A 26231-nucleotide genomic window follows, 5' to 3' on the forward strand; every position below is an offset into this window, starting at 1 on the left:
AATGGCAACCCACTCCAGTGTTCTTGCCTGGAGAATCCCAGGGACGGGGGAGCCTGGTGGGCTGCCGTCTATGGGGTCGCACAGAGTCAGACACGACTGAAGCGACTTAGCAGCAGCAGCACATATATATATATATGATTCGCAATAAAATAAAATATCACATGGAAATGCATGATAAATATGAGAACTGAACTGAGCTAAGAAAGTTCTATTGTGGGAGAATTTTTTCTGTTCTGCCACCTGGGGTGTAGTACCCCTGAGGAATATTCTATTATTTTCTAGAAAGCAAAGATCATATTTCATTAGCTTTATATACATATATTATTTGATAAAAGCTCAATTGAAAGAAAAGTGTTGCACATGATGAAAATAAAAATCTGTCACGAACATTTTACTCAAAAAGTGAAGCAATGCAATCTTATCCCAGAAAACCGAGCTAGCAAGGATGCTATGCTTGCACTTGTAATGTTCTTACATAAAGGTTTATGCTAGAGTGAATTTCAATCAACCTCTTCTTATAAAGACCTTCTCAGATAAGGGTCAGGTTCAAGTCCTTACTCTCAATAACAGCATTAAAAGATGGCATAACTTCCACTTGCTGTTATTTTTTAAAAAATACATTCCAAGATTATGTTGCTTGCTCATATTTTGTTTAGAAAAATTGCATCTGAATTTAATGTGACCTTTAGTTCTTTTGTTTTGTCAGATGAGATTCATGAAGAATTTATTTTATACACCATTTCAGGGAATTGTCTTTTCAGTTCATGCAGGTTAATTTATGCTTTCTAATTTTTTTTCGTATTTTTCTAATTAAAACTTTTATCTTAAAACTCAAAAAAGCTTCAGTTCAGTTCAGTTCAGTCGCTCAGTCGTGTCCAACTCTTTGCGACCCCATGAATCACAGCACGCCAGGCCTCCCTGTCCATCACCAACTCCCGGAGTTCACTCAGACTCATGTCCATCGAGTCGGTGATACCATCCAGCCATCTCATCCTCTGTCGTCCCCTTCTCCTCCTGCCCCAAATCCCTCCCAGCATCAGAGTCTTTTCCAATGAGTCAACTCTTTGCATGAGGTGGCCAAAGTATTGGAGTTTCAGCTTTAGCATCATTCCTTCCAAAGAACAGCCAGGGCTGATGTCCTTTAGAATGGACTGGTTGGATCTCCTTGCAGTCCAAGGGACTCTCAAGAGTCTTCTCCAACACCACAGTTCAAAAGCATCAATTCTTTGGTGTTCAGCTTTCTTCACAGTCCAACTCTCACATCCATACATGACCACTGGAAAAACCATAGTCTTGACTAGATGGACCTTTGGTAGCAAAGTGATGTCTCTGCTTTTCAATATGCTATCTAGGTTGGTCATACCTTTCCTTCCAAGGAGTGTCTTTTAATTTCATGGCTGCAGTCATCATCTGCAGTGATTTTGGAGTCCCCCAAAATAAAGTCTGCCACTGTTTCCATTGTTTCCCCATCTATTTCCCATGAAGTGATGGGACCAGATACCATGATCTTAGTTTTCTGAATGTTGAGCTTTAAGCCAACTTTTTCACTCTCCTCTTCATTTTCATCAAGAGGCTTTTTAGTTCCTCTTCACTTTCTGCCACAGGGTGGTGTCATAAGTTGATTCTATATATGTATTTATGTAAAAGTGGGTATATGTGTATATAATACACAAAAAGTGAAGCTGCACTGAAATTTATCCTGGATAAATTTTGTCTTTTCCTTTACTATGAAATTCTAAACTTTGAAAAGTTCGTGTATTTTATGTAACTATTTTAATATTGAAGGAGTAACAATAGTTGATATACTAAGAAAATCAGGTTTGACTATATTTTGATATTTGATTATTTTCTAGTTCATCAAAGTTATCTGTGTAGGACACTATGCAATAGTTAGGAGCAGGCAATTATTAATATATGCAATAGTCATTAAAAGATAAATATAGTTTTAAGTTTTACTAATGATTTTAATGTAGGCAGAACATCTGGTTTAAACAAATGATTCATTCTCAGATTATGTTTGTGAATTTAATGTCTTTAATGAATTTGCCAATTCCCTCACACTCCCACTTCTGTCATTAGCTAGTATTTGGTTTTAGAAGGCAATTGAGAATGAGAGGTGCATCTGGTGTAAGCTAAAGAGAGAGAAAGACTAAGATCTGTAGCATGTGAGCACTGTTCCTTTCAGCGTCTCTGTGAGATAAAGCTATGAAATATTATCCTCTGTTTGCTAAAACATATGAAACAGAAATATAATAAAATGCCAAGTAATTAATATATAATGAAAATATCACTGTTACATATTATAAAATATAATTCAGTCTAATGGCCAAGTCATATGAAAAAAAAACAAATCAAAATCAGAGGATACTTTACCTCCCTGTTGGCTCAGACAGTAAAGAATCTGCTTGAGTGGAAGCCCAGCTCAAGTGTTATTACTACCTTAATAAAGCCTGTCTGAAAATCTAAAAAAAAAAAAAAAGAATCTGCTTGCAATGTGGGAGACCTGGGTTTGATCCCTGGGTCAGGAAGATCCCTTCTAGAAGGGGATCGCTACCCACTCCAGCATTCCTGGCTGGAGAATTCCATGGGCAGAGGAGCCTGGCAGGCTAGAGTAGCAAAGTAGAGTACCTGGCAGGGTAGCAAAGAGTCAGACATGACCAAGCAACTAACACTTTCTTTCACTTTTTTCTTTATTCCTTTAACATAAGAAATCACTCAAATTTTGACACAAATTAATTGTTTCTTCCTCATAATAAACCCTTCCTCACAATAACCTATAATAATCCTAGGAAGTTGATAATATAAGCTCCTAGCCAAGAACCTATGTGTGATATTTCAAGCATGGCCACAAATAGCTACAAAATCTTTACCTGGCTAACCTCACAGAGGAGAGCAGCCCTCCTCACAGCAAAGATGGTGCACATCAGTGTGTTGAAGTCTCTACAGGGAGTGCAGTCAAGGAGAACTCACAGCTCCCTGACCAGCCATTAGCATATTGATGGTCCATCTGGAGGCCTCTATATCAAACACCTTCCTTGGGTGCCTTTGCTGAAATGTTTTTAGAGGGGTGGGGGTACTGTAAGACACCTTTTCTCCATTCTGTTTTCTGGTGAAAAATGACCCAATGGACCTCACACTTCCTCCAGTGTAGCTTCTTGCTTATACTATTGCCATAAGCCATTAAAAGCATGAGTATTATCTTCTTATTGGTCCTTTATTTTAACTGACCACCATGAAGTCTTGCAGCTCAGCTCAGTTCTTGACACTCTCCTTCTATAGTTGTGGAAATTGAGATGCTAAAAGCATACGTGACTTGCCCAAGGTCACATACCTATTAATATTAAGAGGCAAGTTAGATTTCAAACTAACTACTTAGATTTCAAACAAACCTGTTTGGCTACTGAATCCATTCTCTTAACTATACATCTTCTTAGAACATACTGTCAATCTATTTTTTCATATTTAGGTTCTGATTTAATGGCATTTGCTTAATTTTTAGTGAGTGACTAATTTCCAGTATTTTGACATTATTGAGTGTTATTATAGAGTTCCAAATAAGTGAAACATCATTCATCATATGGTTTTTCCACTGTAAAGGATAGTTTATTTAATATGCCCTATTGATGTAGCTATTCAGTAATGTTAGAATATTATCAGTCTTGCTAGGGATCTGTATGAGAAAGAAGACTCTCATTTCTTCTTTATTCTGCTAAAGTTTAGATTGAGATTTCTGAAGTATGTTGAAAAATACCATTTGGTTATAATTATTCTGAAATAACATATTTTTAAATAAGTAATATTAAATTTCAAACACTTCAAACTTAAACTTCAGACACTTCAAACCTTTTCCTCAATGTTTCAGTTATAGCCAAAACATTATGTCAATAAATGGCCCGGTTGCTCTTGAAAATATTGTACTTTTCTGCTTTAAGAATTAGTATTGTACTCATATCCAAAAGCATAATTAAGAAGTATCTTGAAAAATATAATTAAGTAATCAAATATTATTAAATTCTTTGTCAAAAATATGTGATTTGTATATATTTACAATTATTACACAAATTAGTGTCTCTAAACACTAAAGGAAACATAGATATTTTATCTTACAATTGTTATAAATATAATAACACATACAAATAGAACATAAATATAATTAATAGAAATAGTATAACTTATAATTTTATAAATTAAATTAAGGATACAGATGCATATTGGCTTAATTACCTGAAAAATACCTGAAATGTATAAGCTACCTGTCTGTTGATTATGATTTATTTTTCAGATCTATTTTCTTTAATATAAATGATGGATGGAATAAAATATAATTTGAATCCATCTGTTTTTCCTGTTTATGACCTGATCTATTTCATTTATTTATTTATTCAGTACATATCTGTTATCCATCTATCATATGCTAGAACAGAGGAAAGAATGATGAACTGGGCATTCTATACAAGGACTTTTTATTTTAGAGTGAGGCAGCATGCCAGGTTTCAGCACTGGTCGTTACAGGGTTATACAGAAAACGTTACCCAATCTAGACAGTAAAGAGAATACTTCTTAGAAGAGAGAACAACTGACAAATGTCTGAATGTATGAACAAAATTTTGTCTGGCAAACAGATAAGGAAGAGCAATACAGACAAAAGAATTGAAAGAATTCACTCCATAAAGGGGGAAAATAAGTAGGAATCTGCTGAAAAGTCCAAGCCTTTGAATTTGTTCAGATTTGACCCTACATAACACTTGCAGTGATGGTTTTTAGACAAGGTCATGGTTAGATTTCCATTAAATTGAGCCCTTGTGGGCATTTTGTCCAGTGGAGTTGTCAGGACTAAAGGCAAGCAGAGTACCTAAATACAGCAGCTCTTAGCCAAGGATCCTTGGACCCCCCAAAAGGTCTGTGGATAGAATTTAGGAGGTTCTCGAACTTCATGGGGGAAATGTTACAAATGTTTGGGGTCTTACATTTAGATCTTTAATTCATGTTGATATACAGTGTAAGATAAAAATTTAACTTCAATTTTGTGCTTGTGGCTATCTGGTTTTGTCAACATATTTGCTAAAGAGACTTTCCTTTTTAAAATAATATTTATGCCAATCACCACTTCAAACCACACTGAATATTAATTCCACTGTTAGAATACTTTATGTAATATAATAAAAAAACATATTACTATATCATAGATTTAAATTATGCTGACTGGTGTGTTTCAACATAATTTTTTTCATTGTAATTCTTTATAAATTTACTAATTTTATGCATATTGACATACATTATAAAATATTTATTTTGTGCCTATTCATTTAAGTATTATCAGAAAGTGACTATAGATTTCATCAGACTGCTACAGGGTCATGGACTCAAAAAAATATTAAGAATTTGGAGATTGCTCCAATAACTCAGGCAATAGATGAAATCCTGAACTAGAGCAATGGCAACTTAAAAGTATGTATAATAAACAAACAGGCAAATTCAGTATCAATTTAGTGATTAAATAAATGCCAAGAGCCAAAGATAAGGTGAAATCAATGATGCCTACTAAATTCTTAACTTGGGTGATTTGATTGGTTGGTGGTGTGTAGTTCGGGACTCAATGTGGAAGTTAAATTTAACACCACAAGAACTGCCAATAATCAACCATGGCGAAAAGATAAATGAAGCGACTGACTCAGGATAAAGCCATAGTAAGTTCAGTTCAGTTCAGTTCAGTCTCTCAGCGTGTCCGACTCTTTGCGACCCCATTTACTACAGCATGCCAGGCCTCCCTGTCCATCACCAACTCCAGGAGTTCACTCAAACTCATGTCCATACCGTCGGTGACGTCATCCAAGTATCTCATCCTCTGTTGTCCCCTTCTCCTCCCACCTTGACTCTTTCCCAGCATCAGGGTCTTTTCCAATGAGTCAGTTCTTCATATCGGTGGCCAAAGTACTGGGGCTTCGGCTTCAGCATCAGTCCTTCCAATGAATATTCAGGATTGATTTTCTCCAGGATTGACTGGTTGGATTTCCTTGCAGTCCAAAGGACTCTCAAGAGTCTTCTCTAACACCACAGTTCAAAAGCATCAGTTCTTTGGTGCTCAACTTTCTTTATAGTCCAACTCTTTCATCTATATATGACTACTGGAAAAACCATAGCTTTGACTAGACTGACATTTTTTGGTTAGGTAATGTCTCTGCTTTTTAATATGTTGTCTAGGTTAGTCATAGCTTTTCTTCCAAGGCAAAAGTGTCTTTTAATTTCATGGCTGTAGTCACCATCTGCAGTGATTTTGGAACCTAAAAAAATAAGGTCTGTCACTGCTTCCATTGTTTCCCCATCTATTTGCCATGAAGTGATGGGACCAGATGCCATAACCGTAGTTTTCTGAATATTGAGTTTTAAGTCAAATTTTTCACTCTCCTCTTTCACTTTCATAAAGAGGCTTTTTAGTTCTTCTTCACTTTCTGTCATAAGAGTGGTGTCATCTGCTTATTTGAGGTATTTGATATTTCCCCCGGGAGTCTTGATTCCAGCTTGTGCTTCTTCCAGCCCAGCATTTCACATGATATACTCTGCATATAAGTTAAATAAACAGGGTGACAACATATAGCATTGACATACTCCTTTCCCCATTTGGAACCAGTCTGTTGTTCCATGTCCAGTTCTAACTGTTGCTTCTTGACCTGCATAATAAATTTCTCAGGAGGCAGGTCAGGTGGTCTAGTATTCCAATCTCTAAGAATTTTCCAGTATGTTGTGATACACAGCATCAAAGGCTTTGGTGTCGTCAATAAAGCATAAATAGATGTTTTTCTGGAACTCTCTTCCTTTTTGATGATCCAGTGGATGTTGGCAATTTGATCTCTGGTTCCTCTGCCTTTTCTGTAACCAGCTTGAACATCTAGAAGTTCACGGTTTACGTATAGTTGAAGCCTGGCTTGGAGAATTTTGAGGATTACTTTGCTAGCGTGTGAGATGAGTGCAATTGTGCGGTAGTTTGAACAATCTTTGGCATTGCCTTTCTTTGGGATTGGAATGAAAACTGACCTTTTCCAGTCCTGAGGCCACTGCTGAGTTTTCCAAATTTGCTGGCATACTGAGTGCGGCATTTTCACAGCACCATCTTTTAGGATTTGAAATAGCTCAACTGGAAATCCACAACTTCCACTAACGTTGTTCGTAGTGATCCTTCCTTAGGCCCACTTGACTTAGACCAGCTATTGATTACTATCAGCTGTGGTATCATGCACTATGTATACTGGATTAGCAAATAGAACATTATGTAAAAAAATAATGTCATTAAGCTGCTGCTGCTAAGTCACTTCAGTCGTGTCTGACTCTGTGCGACTGCACAGATGGCAGCCCACCAGGCTCCCCTGTCCCTGGGATTCTTCAGGCAAGAACACTGGAGTGGGTTGCCATTTCCTTCTCCAATGCATGAAAGTGAAAAGTGAAAGTGAAGTCGTTTAGTCGTGTCCGACTCTTAGAGACCCCATGGACTGCAGCCCACCAGGCTCCTCCGTCCATGGGATTTTCCAGGCAAGAATACTGGAGTGGGGTGCCATTGCCTTTCCAATGTCATTAAGCAATTTGTGGTTAATCTGTAAAGAATCATTGTTGTGAATCTACTCTGTATTCACAGTTTTTGTACCAGCAATTATTTGCACTCAAAAGCAAACACAGCTAATGTTGCTTGGTTATAGGCACCAATATTCAAATTTTCCCTCAAAAAAATAACAAAAAGAGATGCTGTCTGTGAAAGTGCTGAAAAATCCATCAGACCTCAGTGCTCTACATCCTGTAAGGCTGGTGATGACAATACCTTTTCCTTCTGTCTTGGGCTTCATCCTTGTCTGATCTTACTCATGCATTAGAGGCCAGTACCTAATAAACTGAAATTCAGTAGGCCTTTCCTCTTATCCAAACATTATGATTTTTCCCTTTCATATAAATCATACTATAATGTGGGCAGACTGAAAACTGAAGCCATTTCTGAAGCACATCATTTGCTTTGTTAGTAGGAACAGATTCAATTTTTCATTCACATATAATTTTACAAGGTATGTAAGTTGAACACTGTTGAACAAAGATAATATCTTATATAAATTTCTGCTCAAAGGTGACAAGCAAATTACATTACTTTAGTTTTTTTCTAAAAATTTTAGCCGTTTATTAGAAACACAGCTGTCAGTTTAGATCAAATATATTCATATTTCCCTATTATATTATTAGGACCATCAATAAATTTAATTGTCCCTTACAGTTTGATTTCCTACAAAAGTGTTATAACACAATTAGTACTATTGCAAATAATTATTGAACTGTGTGAAAATACTTATGATTTCATATGAGATACATATAATAATAGATGAGAAATACAAAACTCAAGTTAACACTTGATAAAGATTCTGCTCTCATACAAATGTCAGTAATAATAAATGTGGGGACAATATAGTCTGCTTTATGAAAGTGAAACAGAATCCAGGCAGAATAATTTCCAAAGGTTTTAATGATAGCTCAAATATTACTTGCTTGTCATTTAATCATATTAAATACTCTGAATCTAATAAATTATCTGTGATAGACACACTAAACACTTTAAGAATGGGAAATCAGTTGGTTTATTAGGCTAATGACTAAAATCAGAATGTAATGAAATTCTTCTGCATGAAATTTATATTTCTCCACTCTTTATACTGTTTAGAATTGTGGGTAAATGCAGGTTTTGTGGGTAAATGAAGGCTTAGAGATTCTAAAATGTTCACTGGTTTCTACTGTTAACTAAAAATTACACTAAATAAGAAAGTACATTTTGTCCTATTACCATTTTCTCAGTGATATAACAGTCACAAAGAGTTGAAGCAGAAGCTATACACCAGCCTTAAGTTTACAGACAAAAGGCCACAGGCTTAGACCTTAGAAATATGGTAACATGATTTAGATTGAGCAAAAGGGATCCAGTTAAGAAAATGAGAGTTTGTAAAGGAGGAGTATGAGTCTAAAAAGAGCTGAAAAGTAAAAAGCTTGTTCTGTTATATAGAATGGGATGCAGTCAAAATTCAAATATTAGTTAGGACATGACAAACATAAGCCATTTTTGTGAAAACAATAGGTAGAAGAATCTTCTGAGACATTAAAAAGGATAATGCTACTCACATCCTGAGCTACCATTTGTTGACACCAGGGTCAGGTTGAAAGGCCATGGATTCCGAACAATATCTTGCCAATGAATAGTGTCTGTATAACAAAGAAATTTGTTCTGGTCTACATAGACGCCGCCATTTAGGATTTCTGTATTAAAACAAACAAACATAGATTTGTTGTCAACCTTTTTGATGACGAAAGGTAGTCAATCAAAATAATTTACTCTTAAGCTATCTTCAGGGTTAAATTACAGTTACTTTGTTAATTGTCCAGATTTCTTATAAAATACCTTTTTCCTGAGTCATATAGATTGCAGAAATTTGAAAACATTGAACAATACAAAGAAAAATAACAACTCATAATTCAAACACTCAGAGAGAAACACTCTTCACTGTTTGGAACAGATTCTATCAGTCTCTTTTCTGTTTTATTTCCTCTGAAATTGGAATAATATTGCATATATATTTCATAACCTGGTAATTTTGTTAATACTAAATGGTTAATAGTCAAAGGTAATTAAATATTATTCTGTGTTATTTCTAAGGAGAATATGATATGCCAGGGTGTAACTTAAACAGCATTTATTTAACCAATCACCCCTTGGTCATTTAACTTGTTTATCTCTGATTAGCTCTTCAAATTTTTTTTCCTATAAATAACATTCACAGATTGTAAATATTTTTAAGGCTTTCTGCAAATTGCCAAGTTTCCCTTAAAAATATTGTTTTAGTCAATGTGACATTGACTGGAGTCAGTTAGGTAAGTAATTAGCAAAAAATGGAAGGTAAATTTAATGCTTCAATCACAAAAGTATTCTTTATTCATCTCAAATTCAGTCAAGAGAACTGCCAATTATTCTTTAAGAACAACACAAAGCAAGATATCATAGATATTGTCTGGTTCATTGCAACAGGGCAAGACTGTGATACAATGCACCAAAACCAATTTTTACTTGATTCTTATTTTACGACACTGGCCTTAATCAGCTAACTTGTTCCCTCTGAACAGTGGCTGATTATATACATAGATTCTTGTACAGATAGCTTTACATTATCCAGACAAAAAGGTAGAAAATACGATTTTCCTTCTGAAAATACTATTCTTATCATTTTGAGAAATTGATTAGAAATACATATAGCATCTTCCTACTCAATATATATTACATTTTTCTTCCTAATACAAAAACAAGAGAAATCATATAACAGTCCATAAAGCAGTCAGATACAAAAAACAAAATTCAATTAACAGTGATTTATATAGATAAGCGTTGACTGTTTTTTTTCACATGATAAGAAACTTATCAGAGGCAGTTGTGGATATTAGTTTAGCTATTCTGCAGTACCCACAACCTACTATGTATGTTGGCTTTATTCATTCCAAGCATAAGATGACTGCTGTATCTAAAGATGTTTGAATTCAAGGCAAGATGAAAACAAAAGAATGAACAGGTGGCTTTTGATTTGAAAAGGGATGTTTCCCCAAGGATTAGTCTGCATATTATTGGCCAGACCAATATCCTAGACTGAACGAGAAATTCTTAAGGTGGACATATTGTTATGCGAACAAAACCCAAAATGTGCAGGAGTGTTAGCAAGGACGGTGAGGGATGGGATATCAGGACATCAACCAAATCTGTCTCTTGTGCTGGCCTTAAGAAAATCATCTCTCCTATGCAGTGTGTGCTTAGTCTCTCAGCTGGGTTGGACCCTTTGTGAACCGGTGACCAGGGTCCCCTGTCCATGGGATTTTTCAAGCAAGAATACTGGAGTGGCTTGCCATTTCCTTCTCCAGGGGATGTTCCTGACCTAGGGATCGAACACTTGTCTCTTGTGTCTCCTGCATTACAGGTGGATACTTTATCCCCTGAGCCATCAGGGAAGCCCTCTCCTGTGCAGTATTCCAAGCTAAACCTTTAAAGAAAGTGAAGACTGTCTGAGTGAAATGAAAGTCACTTAGTTGTGTCTGACTCTTTGTGACCCCATGGACTATACAGTCCATGGAATTCTCCAGGGCAGAATACTGGAGTGGGTAACCTTTCCCTTCTCCAGGGGACTTTCCCACCCAGGTCTCTCACATTGCAAGTGGATTTTTTAGCAGCTGAGCCACAGGGAAGCCCAAGAATACTGAAGAGGGTAGCCTAGCCTTTCTCCAGGGGATCTTCCTGACCCAGGAATTGAACCGGGGTCTCCTGTATTGCAGTTGGATTCTTTGCCAACTGAGCTATGAGGGAAGCCAAGAGTCCCCTTACACCAAAAAGCGGCATAAAAGAATGAGAGGAACATGTAACACCATAAAAAAAGTACTTGTGGAAGTAAGATTGGAGGTCACATATAAAGTGCCTTACTATATTGCATGTATAAAATCCTCCAGATTAATTTTGACATTGTAGGACTTTCCACATTTAAAATCAATCCCATTTCCATTATTAATTGTATCACTGACTATTGGATCCATTTTCTCAAATGGGAGGGGGGAAAAAAAGAAACAAAGAAATTAGATCATCTTTCTACTTCTACAACCCAGTTCATTATTTTTCATGACTTAACCATACAATCTTCATCAAAGCAAGAAGGGAGATGTAAGAGGTAAGAAAGATTGTGAAAATGGATTTCTGCATTAATGTTTGGCATTAAGTTTCTATCTAAGAAATGTGAGGATCTCATACTAATAGCTTTCTCATGAGACATTAGGTGATGCTCTTCTGCTCTAGGAATAATTCTTCATTAGGTGACAAAGAAAGGAGATTTTGACTGCTATCCAGGAAACAAAGGTTATTTTTCAGTCTAGATTTAGAAAAGCTCTGCTTTAAAAAAATGTGAATAGAAAATGTAATAGCTCAAACATTGTAGAAAGAGTATATTTTTCAGGAGTCACATTTTAATTTAAAGAGTTCATACTGAAGGAACACAGCATCCATCTACAACTTCCTATCTAAAAATATTCAAAAGAATCAGATTATATTATGCTGAATAATAATTGCATCAAATCCCTTTCTTCAACAAAATTAATCTCCTACCAATGTCAACGTTTATTTCTTAGAAATACTCTGTTCAAGAGCTTGGCTTATACATGGAAAAGGATTTAAAAAAGAGGCAATAAAAATTCAAGTATAATCTTACATGTTCAAATTTTAAACTGAGACTATAATCATGATCAATCTGGATGATATTTTTATCATTCTGAATTCAAAACTCAGCATCTGCTAGCAATTCTGGTCATCAGGATTTATAACATTTTAGTACTTAATAATAGATAGTTTATTCATGCATGTGTATATTTTCCCTGAAAGTAGTCTTTTTTTTCCCTTTATGTTTGGCTCAGACCATAATCTGCCTTTGAATGCCATAATTTCACAATCAGAAAGTGTATATTTTATTGAAATTTATAGAAGAGTTTTTGTGTACACTTCATCTTATATTTTCTTTTGATAAACTTGATTACCTGCATATGCATCAGGAAATAATGTCAAATTGCATTTACTCATTTATATTTATTTCATAACTTTATACAGTGTTAGTGTTGGAATATTAATTAATATGTTCTGTGTAGATATATTCAGTTAGATTTATTGCTGGACTAAGAAAATTCTAGGAAAAGGTATTAACCTGCAAGAAAGTTGCTAAAAGACACAGATTATTTACCTGACAAAAGGGATAGCTAATGTTTCTACCTTCACCGTGAAAGAAAATGAAAGTGAAGTCGCTCAGTCGTGTCTGACTTTTGTGACCCCATAACTGTAGCCTACCAGGCTCCTATGTCCATGGGATTTTCCAGGCAAGAATACTGGAGTGGGTTGACATTTCCTTCTCCAGGAGATCTTCCCCATCCATGGATTGAACCTGGGTCTCCTGCATTGTAGGCAGACACTTTACTGTCTGAACCACTAGGAAAAGCCATACAGTCATTGACCATAAAAGCTTTTCTAAAATTATCTGTTTAGATTAGAAAAAGGGACAAAGATTAGAAAAATAGAAAATCTTGTTAAGATATTTATCTAGGATGATACCAGAAAAATGTCTGGCTATACCTTTGCTAAGAGCTGTGTCAACTTTGTTATACCAAGAGTTTGTATTCCACTAGCAGCATGAAATTATGATTAATAATTATATGTTAAAATCATGACACAAGACAATTTCAAAGGAATCCAGGCAAATGAGGCACAGATTTAATTGAAATTCAAACAAAGATGCCTGGAAGTATAGAAGGATTCAAAAAATGTTGAATAACTAAATGGGTTTAAGGTATAATAATCTCATTCCATTTAACTTCACTTTTCCTGCAGGAAATATATCAGAGTAAATAAAGACAGACACAAATAGATTCTTGGTCACTGAAACAACTGGTAGAAAAAAATCTGCTATCTATTGTCTTCAGTTCAGTTCAGTTGCTCAGTTCAGTTGTTTGACTCTTTGTGACCCCATGAATCGCAGCACGCCAGGCCTCCCTATCCATCACCATCTCCAGGAGTTCACTTAAACTCACGTCCATCGAGTCAGTGATGCCATCCAGACATCTCATCCTCTGTCATCCCCTTTTCCTCCTGCCCTGAATCCCTCCCAGCATCAGAGTCTTTTCCCATGAGTCTTATCATATTATATAAAAATATTTCCAGCAAGTTCACAGAACAAAACGGTCTTCTATAAAAATTCCATTGATGCTTGGAACTGTGGTGTTGGAGAAGACTCCTGAGAGTCCCTTGGACTGCAAGGAGATAAAACCAGTCCATCCTAAAGGAAATCAGTCCTGGGTGTTCATTGAAAGGACTGATGTTGAAGCTGAAACTCCAATACTTTGGCCACCTGATGCGAAGAGCTGACTCATTCGAAAAGACCCTGAGGCTGGGAAAGATTGAGGGCAGGATGAGAAGGGGATGACAAAGGATGAGATGGTTGGGTGGCATCACCGACTCAATGGACACGAGTTTGGCTAGGCTCAGGGAGTTGGTGATGGACAGGGAGGCCTGGCGTGCTATAGTTCATGGGGTCATAAAGAGTCAGACATGACTGAGCGACTGAACTGAACTGAAATACAATAAGATATATTAAATACAACTTTCTATGAAAAAAGTATAGTTTCATTATTTAAACAACTCCACTAAACACTTAAATATGTTTGTGTCTCAAACACTTCCTACTAGATTAATATGTGCAAGTCAAGTAAAAAAAAATAGCTTTTTTGGGTACTAAGTAAATTGTAAACTGCACTCCTCTCCAACGTGTTAAATTTAACATACATAGCACATGATTTATACCTGAAGTATTGAGACTAAACTCCATGAAAGCAGGGGATATTTTTCACTGCTGTACCTATTATGTCAAATTTGAAACAACAGTTACTCAATGAACATTTGTTAAATCGAACTGAAAAAAATTCCCCTGACATTTGTTACCAACACTGAACAGTTCATTCCTGGTATAGTTCGTAATTTTAAATTACATTCTGACCAAACCAAAGAAGAATGGAAGTTATCTTTTTTCAATAAGCACTCTTTAGGAGAAAAGATAAGTTATACCCATTTCAATGCAGAGTTCCAAACAATAGCGAGGAGAGATAAGAAAGCCTTCCAGAGAGATCAGTGCAAAGAAATAGAGGAAAACAAGAATGTGAAAGACTGGAGATCACTTCAAGAAAATTAGAGATACCAAGGGAACATTTCATGCAAAGATGGGCATAATAAAGGACAGAAATGATATGGACTTAACAGATGCAGAAGATATTAAGAAGAGGTGGCAAGAATACACAGAAGAACTCTACAAAAAAGATCTTCATGACCAAGATAATCACAATGGTGTGATAACTCTCCTAGAGCCAGACATCCTGGAATGTGAAGTTAGGTGTGCCTTAGGAAGCATCACTATGAACAAAGCTAGGGGAGGTGATGGAATTTCAGTTAAGCTATTCCAAATCCTAAAAGATGATGCTGTGAAAGTGCTGCACTCAATATGTCAGTAAATTTGGAAAACAGAGCAGTGGCCACAGGACTAGAAAAGCTCAGTTTTCATTCCAATACCAAAGAAAGGCAACGCCAAAGAATGCTCAAACTAGTGCACAATTGCACTCATCTCATATGCTGGCAGTGTAATGCTCAAAACTCTCCAAGCCAGGCTTCAGCAATACATGAACTGTAAACTTCCAGATGTTCAGGCTGATTTTAGGAAAGGCAGAGGAACCAGAGATCAAATTGTCAACATCTACTGGATCATGGAAAAAGCAAGAGAGTTCCAGAAAAACATCTATTTCTGCTTTATTGACTATGCCAACGCCTTTAACTGTACATATCACAATAAACTGTGGAAAATTCTAATAGAGATGGAAATACAAGACCACCTTACCTGCCTCTTAAGAAATCTGTATGCAGGTCAGGAAGCAGTTAGAACTGGACATGGAACAAAAGACTGGCTCAAATAGGAACAGGAGTACGTCAAGGTTGTATATTGTCACCCTGCTTATTTAACTTATATGCAGAGTACATCATGACAAATGCTGGGCTGGAAGAAACACAAGCTGGAATCAAGATTGCCAAGAGAAATATCAATAACCTCAGATATGCAGTTGACACCACCCTTATGGCCGAAAGCGGAGAGGAACTAAAGAGCCTATTGATGAAAGTGAAAGAGGAGAGTCCAAAAGTTGGCTTAAAGCTCAACATTCAGAAAACTAAGATCATGGCATCTGGTCCCATCACTTCATGGCAAATAGATGGGCAAACAGTGGAAACAGTGGCAGACTTTATTTTTGGGGCTCCAAAATCACTGCAGATGGTGATTGCAGCCATGAAATTCAAAGACGCTTACTCCTTGGAAGGAAAGTTATGACCAACCTAGATAGTATATTAAAAAGCAGAGACACGTGTATACCTGTGGCGGATTCATGTTGATATATGGCAAAACCAATACAATATTGTAAAGTTAAAAAATTAAATTAAATTAAAAAAAATAAAATAAAAAGCAGAGATATTACTTGGCCAACAGAAGTCCGTCTAGTAAAGGCTATGGTTTTTCCAGTAGTCATGTATGGTATGGATGTGAGAGTTGGACTATAAAGAAAGCTGAGCGCTGAAGAAATGATGCTTTTGAACTGTGGTGTTGGAAAAGACTCTTGTGAGTCCCTTGGACTGCAAGGAGATTCAACCTGTCCATCCTAAAGGAAATGGCAACCCACTCCAAAACTCTTGCCTGGAAACTCCCATGGACGGAGCAGCCTGGTGAGCTGCAGTCCATAGGGTCGCTGAGGGTTGGACACGACTTAGTGACTTCACTTTCACTTTTCACTTTCATGCATTGGAGAAGGAAATGGCAGCCCACTCCAGTTTTCTTGCCTAGAGAATCCCAGGGACAGGGGAGCCTGGTGGGCTGCTGTCTCTGGGGTCGCACAGAGTCAGACACGACTGAAGCGACTTAGCAGCAGCAGCAGCAGCAACAGCACCCTAAAGGAAATCAGTCCTGAATATTCATTGTAAAGACTGATGTTGAAGCTGAAACTCCAATACTTTGGCCACTTGATGCAAGGAATTGACTCATTTGAAAAGACCCTGATGCTGGGAAAGATTGAAGGCTGGAGGAGAAGAGGATGACAGAGGATGAGATGGTTGGATGGCATCACCAACTCAATGGACATGAGTTTGAGTAGGCTCTGGGAGTTGGTTATGGACCAGGAGGCCTGGTGTGCTGCAGTCCACGGGGTCACAAAGAGTCAGACATGACTGAGTGACTGAACTGATGTGAGGTCATTTTTACTGGTTCCCACATTTCATTAAGCCAGGAGTCATTTCTGTTTTGTTCAAAACTGTACCCTGGCACAAGCCAGATGTACTATAAAAGTTTGCTTCATGAAAGAAAATATAATATTTTGAGTATAAAAATATATATTATATATTATTTTGAAGTTAGAGTTTTTATAAGTTGAATGAGATAGAGCTTTCTTTATATAAGCTATTAATTGATAATGTGCAAAATTACTAAAGGTCAAATGTTTAATATTTATAAGGTACATTTAGGCAATTTTCCTTGGTATCCCTAAACCCATTTTGTTCACCAGAAATCATTATTATTTATCAGGTGAATAAAGATGACTTTGAGCTATCAGAGAAAGACAAAATTCCCCTAATCTGTGCAAAATATCTAATACATGCTACACAAAAGTCTAAACGCATGTTTTATACTGAACCATAAATCTACCTCTGGAGAAGGAAATGGCTACCCACTCCAGTATTCTTGCCTGGGAATCCCAGGGACAGAGGAGCCTGGTGGGTTGCTGTTTATGGAGTCGCAGAGTTGGACATGACTGAAACGACTTAGCAGGAGCAGCATAAATCTACCTCACATTGTTACATCAATCATTTTTTAGAAAGGTGTAAAGTGACAATATGACATTCTAGAGAAGGCATAAAGTACTTTTGTCTTAGCGTTTCACTCCATAAAGATTGTACATTTGACCATTTATTTCCCTCTATTCTCATTTGCATGAGAAGGGAATGTTTATGTTATTTAAATAAGTTCTTTTGTACTTTTCATTTCTTTTCAAATGCTAGTTATTATACTAAACTTGGGGGATGAGTGACCATTAAAAGAATCATTGACATTTTGCAAATATATTCTCTCAAAAGAAAATGTGATAAAATACTGAATCCTGGCATTTGTTCTCCCGCCCTGTATGAAACAGCCTAATTGTGATGTAGCATCCCTGCTGAAAATACAGATTAATATGACCTTCTTCCTCAGTTTAAGAAGTTGACAAAATTGCTTTGACCCCACCAGCCACAATTCATAAACAAGATTGAATGTCTTTCTCTTTTTACAAAGTAAAGATTATAACTTTAAGTGCAGTTAGCCATATTCCACTTTAGTCTATATGACTGGTATCAACAGTAAATATTTCCTTTTACTCACAAAACTATCAAACACAAGCAAGGATGAAATATTAAACCTCAATCCTTGATTGTATATCTAAATGTCTTTTTTTGCTTGGGTGCATTTATAGGTCAACCTTAGAATTAAAATGATAATAAAAATAAAGATTGCACTTGTCTAATTGAGAACCTCTGAATAATGCATATATCAGACTTTCATTGCCTATCCAAGCCAAAGGTCATAATGAAGAAGTCAAAACCCAAAGTAGCAAAAGTCCATCTTCAAGATGAAGCTACAGGAAGCAGTTACTGGATTTCCTCAGACATAAAGCAATGCATCTTTTTCACTGTCATCACCTTAAGCCATGAAAGTCTGTTGGCAGATAATGATACAAAAGTAATATAGCTCACATCATCCACCTGTGATACTTAATACATCATCTCTGGAATGGAGTTGGTCCAGAGATTTCTGTATCTTTCCCAAACCCAGACCTTTCAGCTAGGAGCACAATGAATTGCTGCTACCCCACTGGGTCAGCCCTCAAGGTTCATTATTAATAAGCTGAGACTCTAAAGGCTAATGAGAACCGGGTGCTTGAGGAGACAATGGCTCATTCATCATCAATCAAGCTTTGAAGTTTTTATACAGATGATTTAAGGAGAGTTGAAGTGTGCAAAATTGAAATGTCACATTTGTATTGGGAGTGGGGAGAGGGTGATAATGTAAATGAGTGATGTAACCTTCTATATTTCAGCTCGATGATCAGAGTCAAAAGCTCATGATGCAGATACCAAACGTTAGGAAGAAACAGTGGGCAGTTTTTTTGAACAGAGCAAGGCGATTTCAAGAAGAAATGATTAGAACATTCACTAAAAGTCAGCTTAAGATAGAAAATCAGAGCAAAATCAATCTTTATTTCAATTGAACTGAGCTCAGTAATTCTCCCCGCAATGTTCCAACATATTAATACACATTTCAGGATCCAATGTTTTAGCTTAAATCCAATCAGTATTTTTTAGCTTGAGTCCTAGCTCTGCTGAGAAGTCTACCGTGACCATTTAGTTTTTAGAGAAGAAGTGACTCTAACTCTTATGACACTGATTATCTGGATCACTCATCTAACAAAGCAAATGCTACTTCACTTTCTTTGTTCTTTTGTGTACTTTTCTTTAGCATAATATAGGTCTCTGGAGGATAAGAACCACAGCATACATCTTTTTGGGGCCCTGGTACCAAAGAAAGTGTCAAGTACATACTAGAAATTCAAATACTTTTGAGGATTATAATAATACTGATATCTTCAGAATGTGACTAACATTTGTAAGAAGTTGTTAGTTGCTTAAATAATAACACAGTAGTGATATCTTCTCCTTTTATGCACTAGATGATATTTTCATTATCTATACACAATATTAAATAAAATGTGTTTGATCTTAATATATCAATTCTTTCTATTCATTAAGGAGGTAGTAATCCACTTAGACATTCCTAGTCTCTGGTAAATTTTAAAATAAATTTTGTATTGTAACTGGCCGTATATTACAAATACAGGATCTCCTTCTCAAATTGTTGTCTCACTTTATTATATAATTCTATATATGTGTCAACATGTTTAATATTTTTTGTAATGATTTCTCCCAAACTTATACTCCCCCTGTATTTCCATATTTCCATTATAATCAAAGTAACATGCTGTAAAACTCAAAACTTGAGATTTATAATTAATTCTTTCACCTCAATATTTAATGTCATGACACTCTAAATAAAATCCTCATAATGTTTATTTTAATTTATCCTATTATTTTTATATTCCCTGCTACTTCTTAATTTAGTCTCTATTATCTCATAGAAGATTCAACATTTTGCTCCTAATCCAACCTCCCCACGAATTCATCTTATATATCACAGTTATAATATATTGAATATTATAGGTAGATGGAAAGATAAAAAGATGATAGATATAGGTAGGTAGGTAGAGAGATAGATTAATATTTCTCTATTAGGGCTTTGAGTATAAAACAATAATACTTAATCTAGTTAGCTGGATAAAACTAACTTCAAAATCTAGTTCTTTGCTTACTAGATGTTTGACCTTGTATATATTTGTGAGACTCAGTTTGTTCAACACTATAATGGGATATTGTACTCATAGGCTCTGCCACACAATTATGGATTACATTACAGTTTATATTTAGTAATTATTCAAATAGCTGTTTATTGATTATATTGTCTCTTAATGAGGATCCTTGCAGACTGCCACAAGACAGTTATATTTTTGTCTTGGAGCCACAGCTGGCCATGAAACATAAGGAACTGCAGTTTTTGTACTGAACAGTCATATTACTAGCTAAAGCTAACTACTGTTTAAAAGTTAGACAATTATAATAGACTCGGGACACAATAAGCAGTCTCTGCCACTGACTCAGAAGAAATCTTTTGGCATTTTGTACATACGTACAAAACCTCAATCTTGTGACTTGAACAGTGCAAAATTTTTTTCCCAAATTTCTACTGAAGTACAATATACATACAGAAGGGCTTCCCAGGTTGCACTAGTGGTAAAGAACACGCCTGCCAATGCAGGAAACATAAGAGATGTGGCTTCAGATCCTCTGGAGGAGGGCATGGAAACCCACTCCAGTATTCTTGCCTAGAGAATCCCATAGATAGAGGAGCCTGGCAGGCCACAGTCCATAGCTTCGCAGAGTTGGACACAGCTGAAGTGGCTTAACAATCACACATGCATACATACAAAGATGTGCATCTATCATATGCAAAATATTTTTTCAAACTGAACACACATGTACCTAGTACTCAGATCAAAAAACAGACCATTCCAGCACAACAGAAGCCTTCCTCATGCTTTCACTCCCTATTGAAACCTCTATCCTAACTTTGAGCAAGATCACTTTCATATATTTTTGTACATTATACATAAATGGAAAAATATTACATGCATTCTTCTTGTCTGGCTCCCTTTTGCTCAACATTATGTTTGTGAAATTCACCTATACTGTTCATTTTCATTGCTCTATGGCGTTGCATGTGTTTATCTAATTCTACATGGACATCTGGGTCGTGTATTTTCCACAGTTGAACTATTACTTCTAGTGCTACTAGAACATCCTAGGATATGCCTTTTAGTGACAATATGTACACATTTATGTTGTAGACATACAGAGAAGTGAAATTCCTGGGCCTCAGTGACAGTTTTCCAAAGTGCTTTTGCCAATTTATATTCCCATCAGTACAGTATGAGAGATCTACTTCCTTCTTAACCTTGTCAGCCTGTGTGTGTGTTTTTTTTTTTTTTTTTGTACCCATTCTGGTTAGTGGAAAATGGTATCATTTTAATGCGTACCTCCCCAATGATTAAGGCTTTATATTGTCACCCTGCTTATTTAACTTATATGCAGAGTACATCATGAGAAACGCTGGGCTGGAAGAAGCACAGGCTGGAATCAAGATTGCTGGGAGAAATATCAATAACCTCAGATATGCAGATGACACCACCCTTATGGCAGAAAGTGAAGAGGAACTAAAAAGCCTCTTGATGAAGGTGAAAGAGGAGAGTGAAAAAGTTGGCTTAAAGCTCAACATTCAGAAAACGAAGATCATGGCATCTGGTCCCATCACTTCATGGGAAATAGATAGGGAAACAGTGTCAGACTTTATTTTTGGGGGCTCCAAAATCACTGCAGATGGTGACTGTAGCCATGAAATTCAAAGACGCTTACTCCTTGGAAGGAAAGTTATGACCAATCTAGATAACATATTCAAAAGCAGAGACATTACTTTGCTAACAAAGGTCCATCTAGTCAAGGCTATGGTTTTTCCAATGGTCATGTATGGATGTAAGAGTTGGACTGGGAAGAAGGCTGAGCACTGAAGAATTGATGCTTTTGAACTGTGGTGTTGAAGAAGACTCTTGAGAGTCCCTTGGACTGCAAGGAGATCCAACCAGTCCATTCTGAAGGAGATCAGCCCTGGGATTTCTTTGGAAGGAATGATGCTAAAGGTGAAACTCCAGTACTTTGGCCACCTCATGGGAAGAGTTGACTCATTGGAAAAGACTCTGATGCTGGGAGGGATTGGGGGCAGGAGGAGAAGGGGATGACAGAGGAGAGATGGCTGGATGGCATCACTGACTCGATGGACGTGAGTCTGAGTGAACTCCGGGAGTTGGTGATGGACAGGGAGGCCTGGCTGCTGCGATTGATGGGGTCGCAAAGAGTCGGACATGACTGAGCAACTTAAGTGAACTGAGCATACTATTTTGGAAGTGTAATTTATAAGGCAAAGGGTTTACTTCCATTTACCTGAAAATAGATATTCCTATGTGTGAAACATTTACAAATCACTGTGGTAAAACTGATTTCTTTTTGAGGTTATTAGTAAACAACTGAGTGATTAATGTACCAGATGTAACCCTCCTAACTTTTTAATTTCCTGTAGGGGGGTTCTGATTCAATGTTTTGGAAGTGGCATTTCATAATATTTTAGAAAAATGCATTAAAACTATACCAAAATTATATCAATAAACAGAAAATTATGGCTTTGAGAAGTTGAATGAAAAAATTCATATTAATGAATGAATAGTGAAAGTGAAAGTCACTATCATGTCCAACTCTTTGTGACCCCATGGACTGTAGCCCATCAGGCTCCTCTGTCCATGGAATTCTCCAGGCCAGAATACTGGAGCCAGTAGCCTTTCCCTTCTCCAGGGGATCTTCCAACTCAGGGATCAAACCCAGGTCTCCTGCATTGCAGGCAGATTACCAGCTAAGCCACAGTATCTATCTAATAAAAGAGAGATGAACATAATCAAAGGTATATAAAGAGAAAGAATGAAAAACTTGCTGTCTTCTTCTTATTAAAACAGAATACCCCATTGCATAAATATCAAACATTTTTATTCCCCTATCCACTGGAAAGCCTTCATTACAGACAACGATCTTCTTAAGTAATGGTTCCAAGTTTCCAGAAAATGTAACTGCTTCAGTGAAACAAATCAGTAGAGTTCATTGCTTTCATTACCAATAAGGGGGATAGTTATATTAGTGTGTGGAAATGATTTGTCCCTTTTATTTACAGGCTCTAATACCATAAGCCTGGGATATACTACAAGGTCACTTTCAAATATCTCACCTACAGTATTAGTTTATATAGTTTTAATAACTTCTCACAATGTGTGATTTCTTCACTATTTCTTTAGAGTTTTTCAGAAAAGTATGCTTTTTCTTGATGATAATAATAAATAATATTGCTATATATGTTTGTTGCTAGCAAGCTAAGACTTGCAATAAAAAACCAAGCAAGAGAAATCAGAATGATTTAATCTTGTAGAATGATTATAATATAATTACAAGCATCACCATTTCAAGAGGCTATATAAAGCTAGTAAAAAAATCACAAATGCATGGCTTGGGGGCCTGAATGTCTCTGCTAAAATGTCTATAATATTAAAGTAACGCCAAAAATAATAAATAAAAAATTACAAAATAAAGAAATCATGAAATATGAGTGCAAAGAATCAGATTCTAGAACACTTACAAATGCACAGATAAGTCTACAATGACTATTTAAGTACAGTTTTAATCCAAAGACAATTATAAAAGAATAATTGAATAGGACTAGTTATCATTTTGTAAAGCACAGGTTTCAAAACCTGAAATAACAGGTATCATGGAAAAATGGAGAGAGGAATAGTTATGAAGTTATATTGGTTGCATAAAGTTTTAAATTATTATACTTTTTTTTTGTTTGAGTCACTAAATCATGGTCAAATGCACAAACCTTAAATTCAATGTTTTTAAAATATATGTGTGTTTGGTGTTTATGTATCTGTCTCCATGCAGTCACCACCCAGACAAAAATAAAGAATATTTCTATTCCTCTGAAAGTCATCCTGGCTCCTTCTCAACCAAGCATTCCCAAATCCACTATTCTGTCTGTCACCACATATTAGTTTCGCCAGTATGTGATGTGTGTGTGTGTGTGTGTGTGTGTGTGTGTTAGTCACTCAGTCGTGTCTGACTCTTTGTGACCCCCATGGACTTTAGCCCACCAGACTCCTATGTCCATGGAATTCTCTAGGCAAGAATACTGGATGTCTCATTCCCTTCTCCAGAGGATTCTTCTGACCCAGGGATCAAAACCAGGATTCCCACATTGCAGGCAGATTCTTTACCATCTGAGTCAGCAGGGAAGCTCTTTGCCAGTACAAATGGAATAGCACAGTATATATTCTTTTCCCTTGCCTTCTTTTACTTAAAATAGTTTTTCCTTGTCATTTATAAGCTCTGTCACTCAGGGCCAATTTTATTTTATTGGACTCTAGTTGACTTACAATGTTGTGTTAGTTTCAGGTATACAGCAAAGTGAATCAGTTATACATATACAGATATCTATTCTTTTTCTATATTCTTTTCTCATACAGACCAGTACAGAATATTGAACTTACTGTGCTATACAGTAGGTTGTTAGTTAGCTATTTTATATATAATAGTGTGTACATGTCAATCCCAATCTCCCAATTTATCCCCCCATATTTGCTCAGACTGTTTAAAAGTTAAAGCTACATACTTAAAATATGTAAAGAAAAAGCTCATAAAATTTCTTTGAGAATATTTAATGAATAATTATATCCTATGGATCCTAGTAACACCACTGATAATTTTCATATTGTGATTTCTGATGTCATAAAAGACGGCTCCACTATACAATGGTATAGCTCTGTAACTTGTACTGTCATATCTTCTAAATTAAGATATACTTTTATCTTAAAATGCTTCCACCATAAAATGCTTCCAGGGTTAATAAATAATGATTTAAAATGTATTTTGGGTATCTGGCTGCTCTTGGAGACTGGACATGAAGAAATGACCCAAGTGCCAAGATGCATAATATGTCAGATGGTTCAGTCAACTAGAGAGTTGACATTCAAGAAGGGAAAACTACTTGAATATAAGATGTTGTATAGGCTTCATTCCTGTGGGTAACCATGACTGTCCCTGTAGATGACCTGTGAGACTTTGGTTATGTTAGTTATCCTCCCCAAGTCTCAGTGCCCTTATCTATAAAGTGAGGATATGGATATTAATGATGCCTCCCTCACAGGGAAATTATAAGGAGAAAATGAGTTAATACATGTAAATGCTCATCACAGTGTCTGTTAGGTGACATTCAGTCAATGCATTATTGTTATTACTATGAAGGGGAAGATAAGAAGAGTTCTCTGGTAAGCTGATTGCTTCTGTCTTGCTTGATAATTATCTCTGCTCCCTTTCATAAATACACTTTTGAGGCAGGGTTCTTAGACCAAGTTATATGTGGGTTGCATTTGCTCATTTTCAACAATTACTTTCAACTTGAGTTTCAGATGCCCTTTTAGGAGCATAGATTCTGGAAACTCATTAAATTAATTAAGATGCTAAATCCAGAATTTTCTTTTTTGGTTAGGATTCCTGTAGCCCCAAAACATAACAAATGAAACAGAATGATAAATCAAAGTGCCAATTGCCTCATACAGAGACAGCGATCAAACTAGGATCCAAAGGCCCCCCAGATTCCAAAGCCCATTGTTAATCACCTCACTCTAGCAGCTCTTCATAATGCTTCCACTGTTTGAATTTATTTCTAATCCAATATTTCTCTCTATTCTTACAGAAGTCCTATAAGTTAATTAATACTAATCTAATTTTATAGATAAGAAAAGTTTAGAGAGTTCAGTATTCTAGAGAACTACGATTCCAGCTCATTCTGCCTGCTGAGTTGGGGTCCTGCTTTTAAACTTTATTCTATACTCCTTCCATAACAGGAAGGAAAGACTGAGAAATTTAAGGGGGGTAGGCAGCAAGTTTAAGCAGAGATGAAGCACAACTTTAGCTTATGCAATCCAAGTATAATTAAGAAGTCACAGTAATTTCCCTGAAGTCTTTTTGAAAATACTTTATTGAGTTGAAAGGTAAAATTATGCTTTTAAGGTATCTTTTCTGCATGAAAAACTGTGTATTTAAAAAACATCCTGGCTCTGTTAGACGGTTGGACTACATCCCAATCTCATCATTGGAGGTGTGTTCCTTTTGCCTCTGTTGAAAGTAGACACATAGGAAAAGGCAGCACAATAAAATTTCAAGAATTCAGCCTACTTAAGTAAAAACACTGAATTAAAGAAAAGAAAGGCAATGTTATTATGTTCAAGTACTCTGGAAACTCTATATGTGCTTAGTTTTGGGTAGCTACATTTTAATA

The 26231-nt window shown here is 36.2% G+C and overlaps 1 protein-coding gene across 6 annotated transcripts in view; it reads right to left on the minus strand.

Annotated features, from left to right (window-relative positions):
* The window catches only part of ERBB4 (erb-b2 receptor tyrosine kinase 4), a 1283620-nt gene that overhangs the window by 394147 nt on the left and 863242 nt on the right, over nt 1-26231 (minus strand). For all 6 annotated transcript variants that reach the window (XM_061383869.1, XM_061383859.1, XM_061383854.1 and 3 more), the window contains exon 4: nt 9142-9276. In XM_061383869.1, the coding sequence (XP_061239853.1) occupies nt 9142-9276 (135 nt within the window). The remainder of the gene's footprint in view (nt 1-9141; nt 9277-26231) is intronic.

Source organism: Bos javanicus, chromosome 2 (genome assembly GCF_032452875.1).
Source record: "Bos javanicus breed banteng chromosome 2, ARS-OSU_banteng_1.0, whole genome shotgun sequence".
Classification (NCBI taxonomy): domain Eukaryota; kingdom Metazoa; phylum Chordata; class Mammalia; order Artiodactyla; family Bovidae; genus Bos; species Bos javanicus.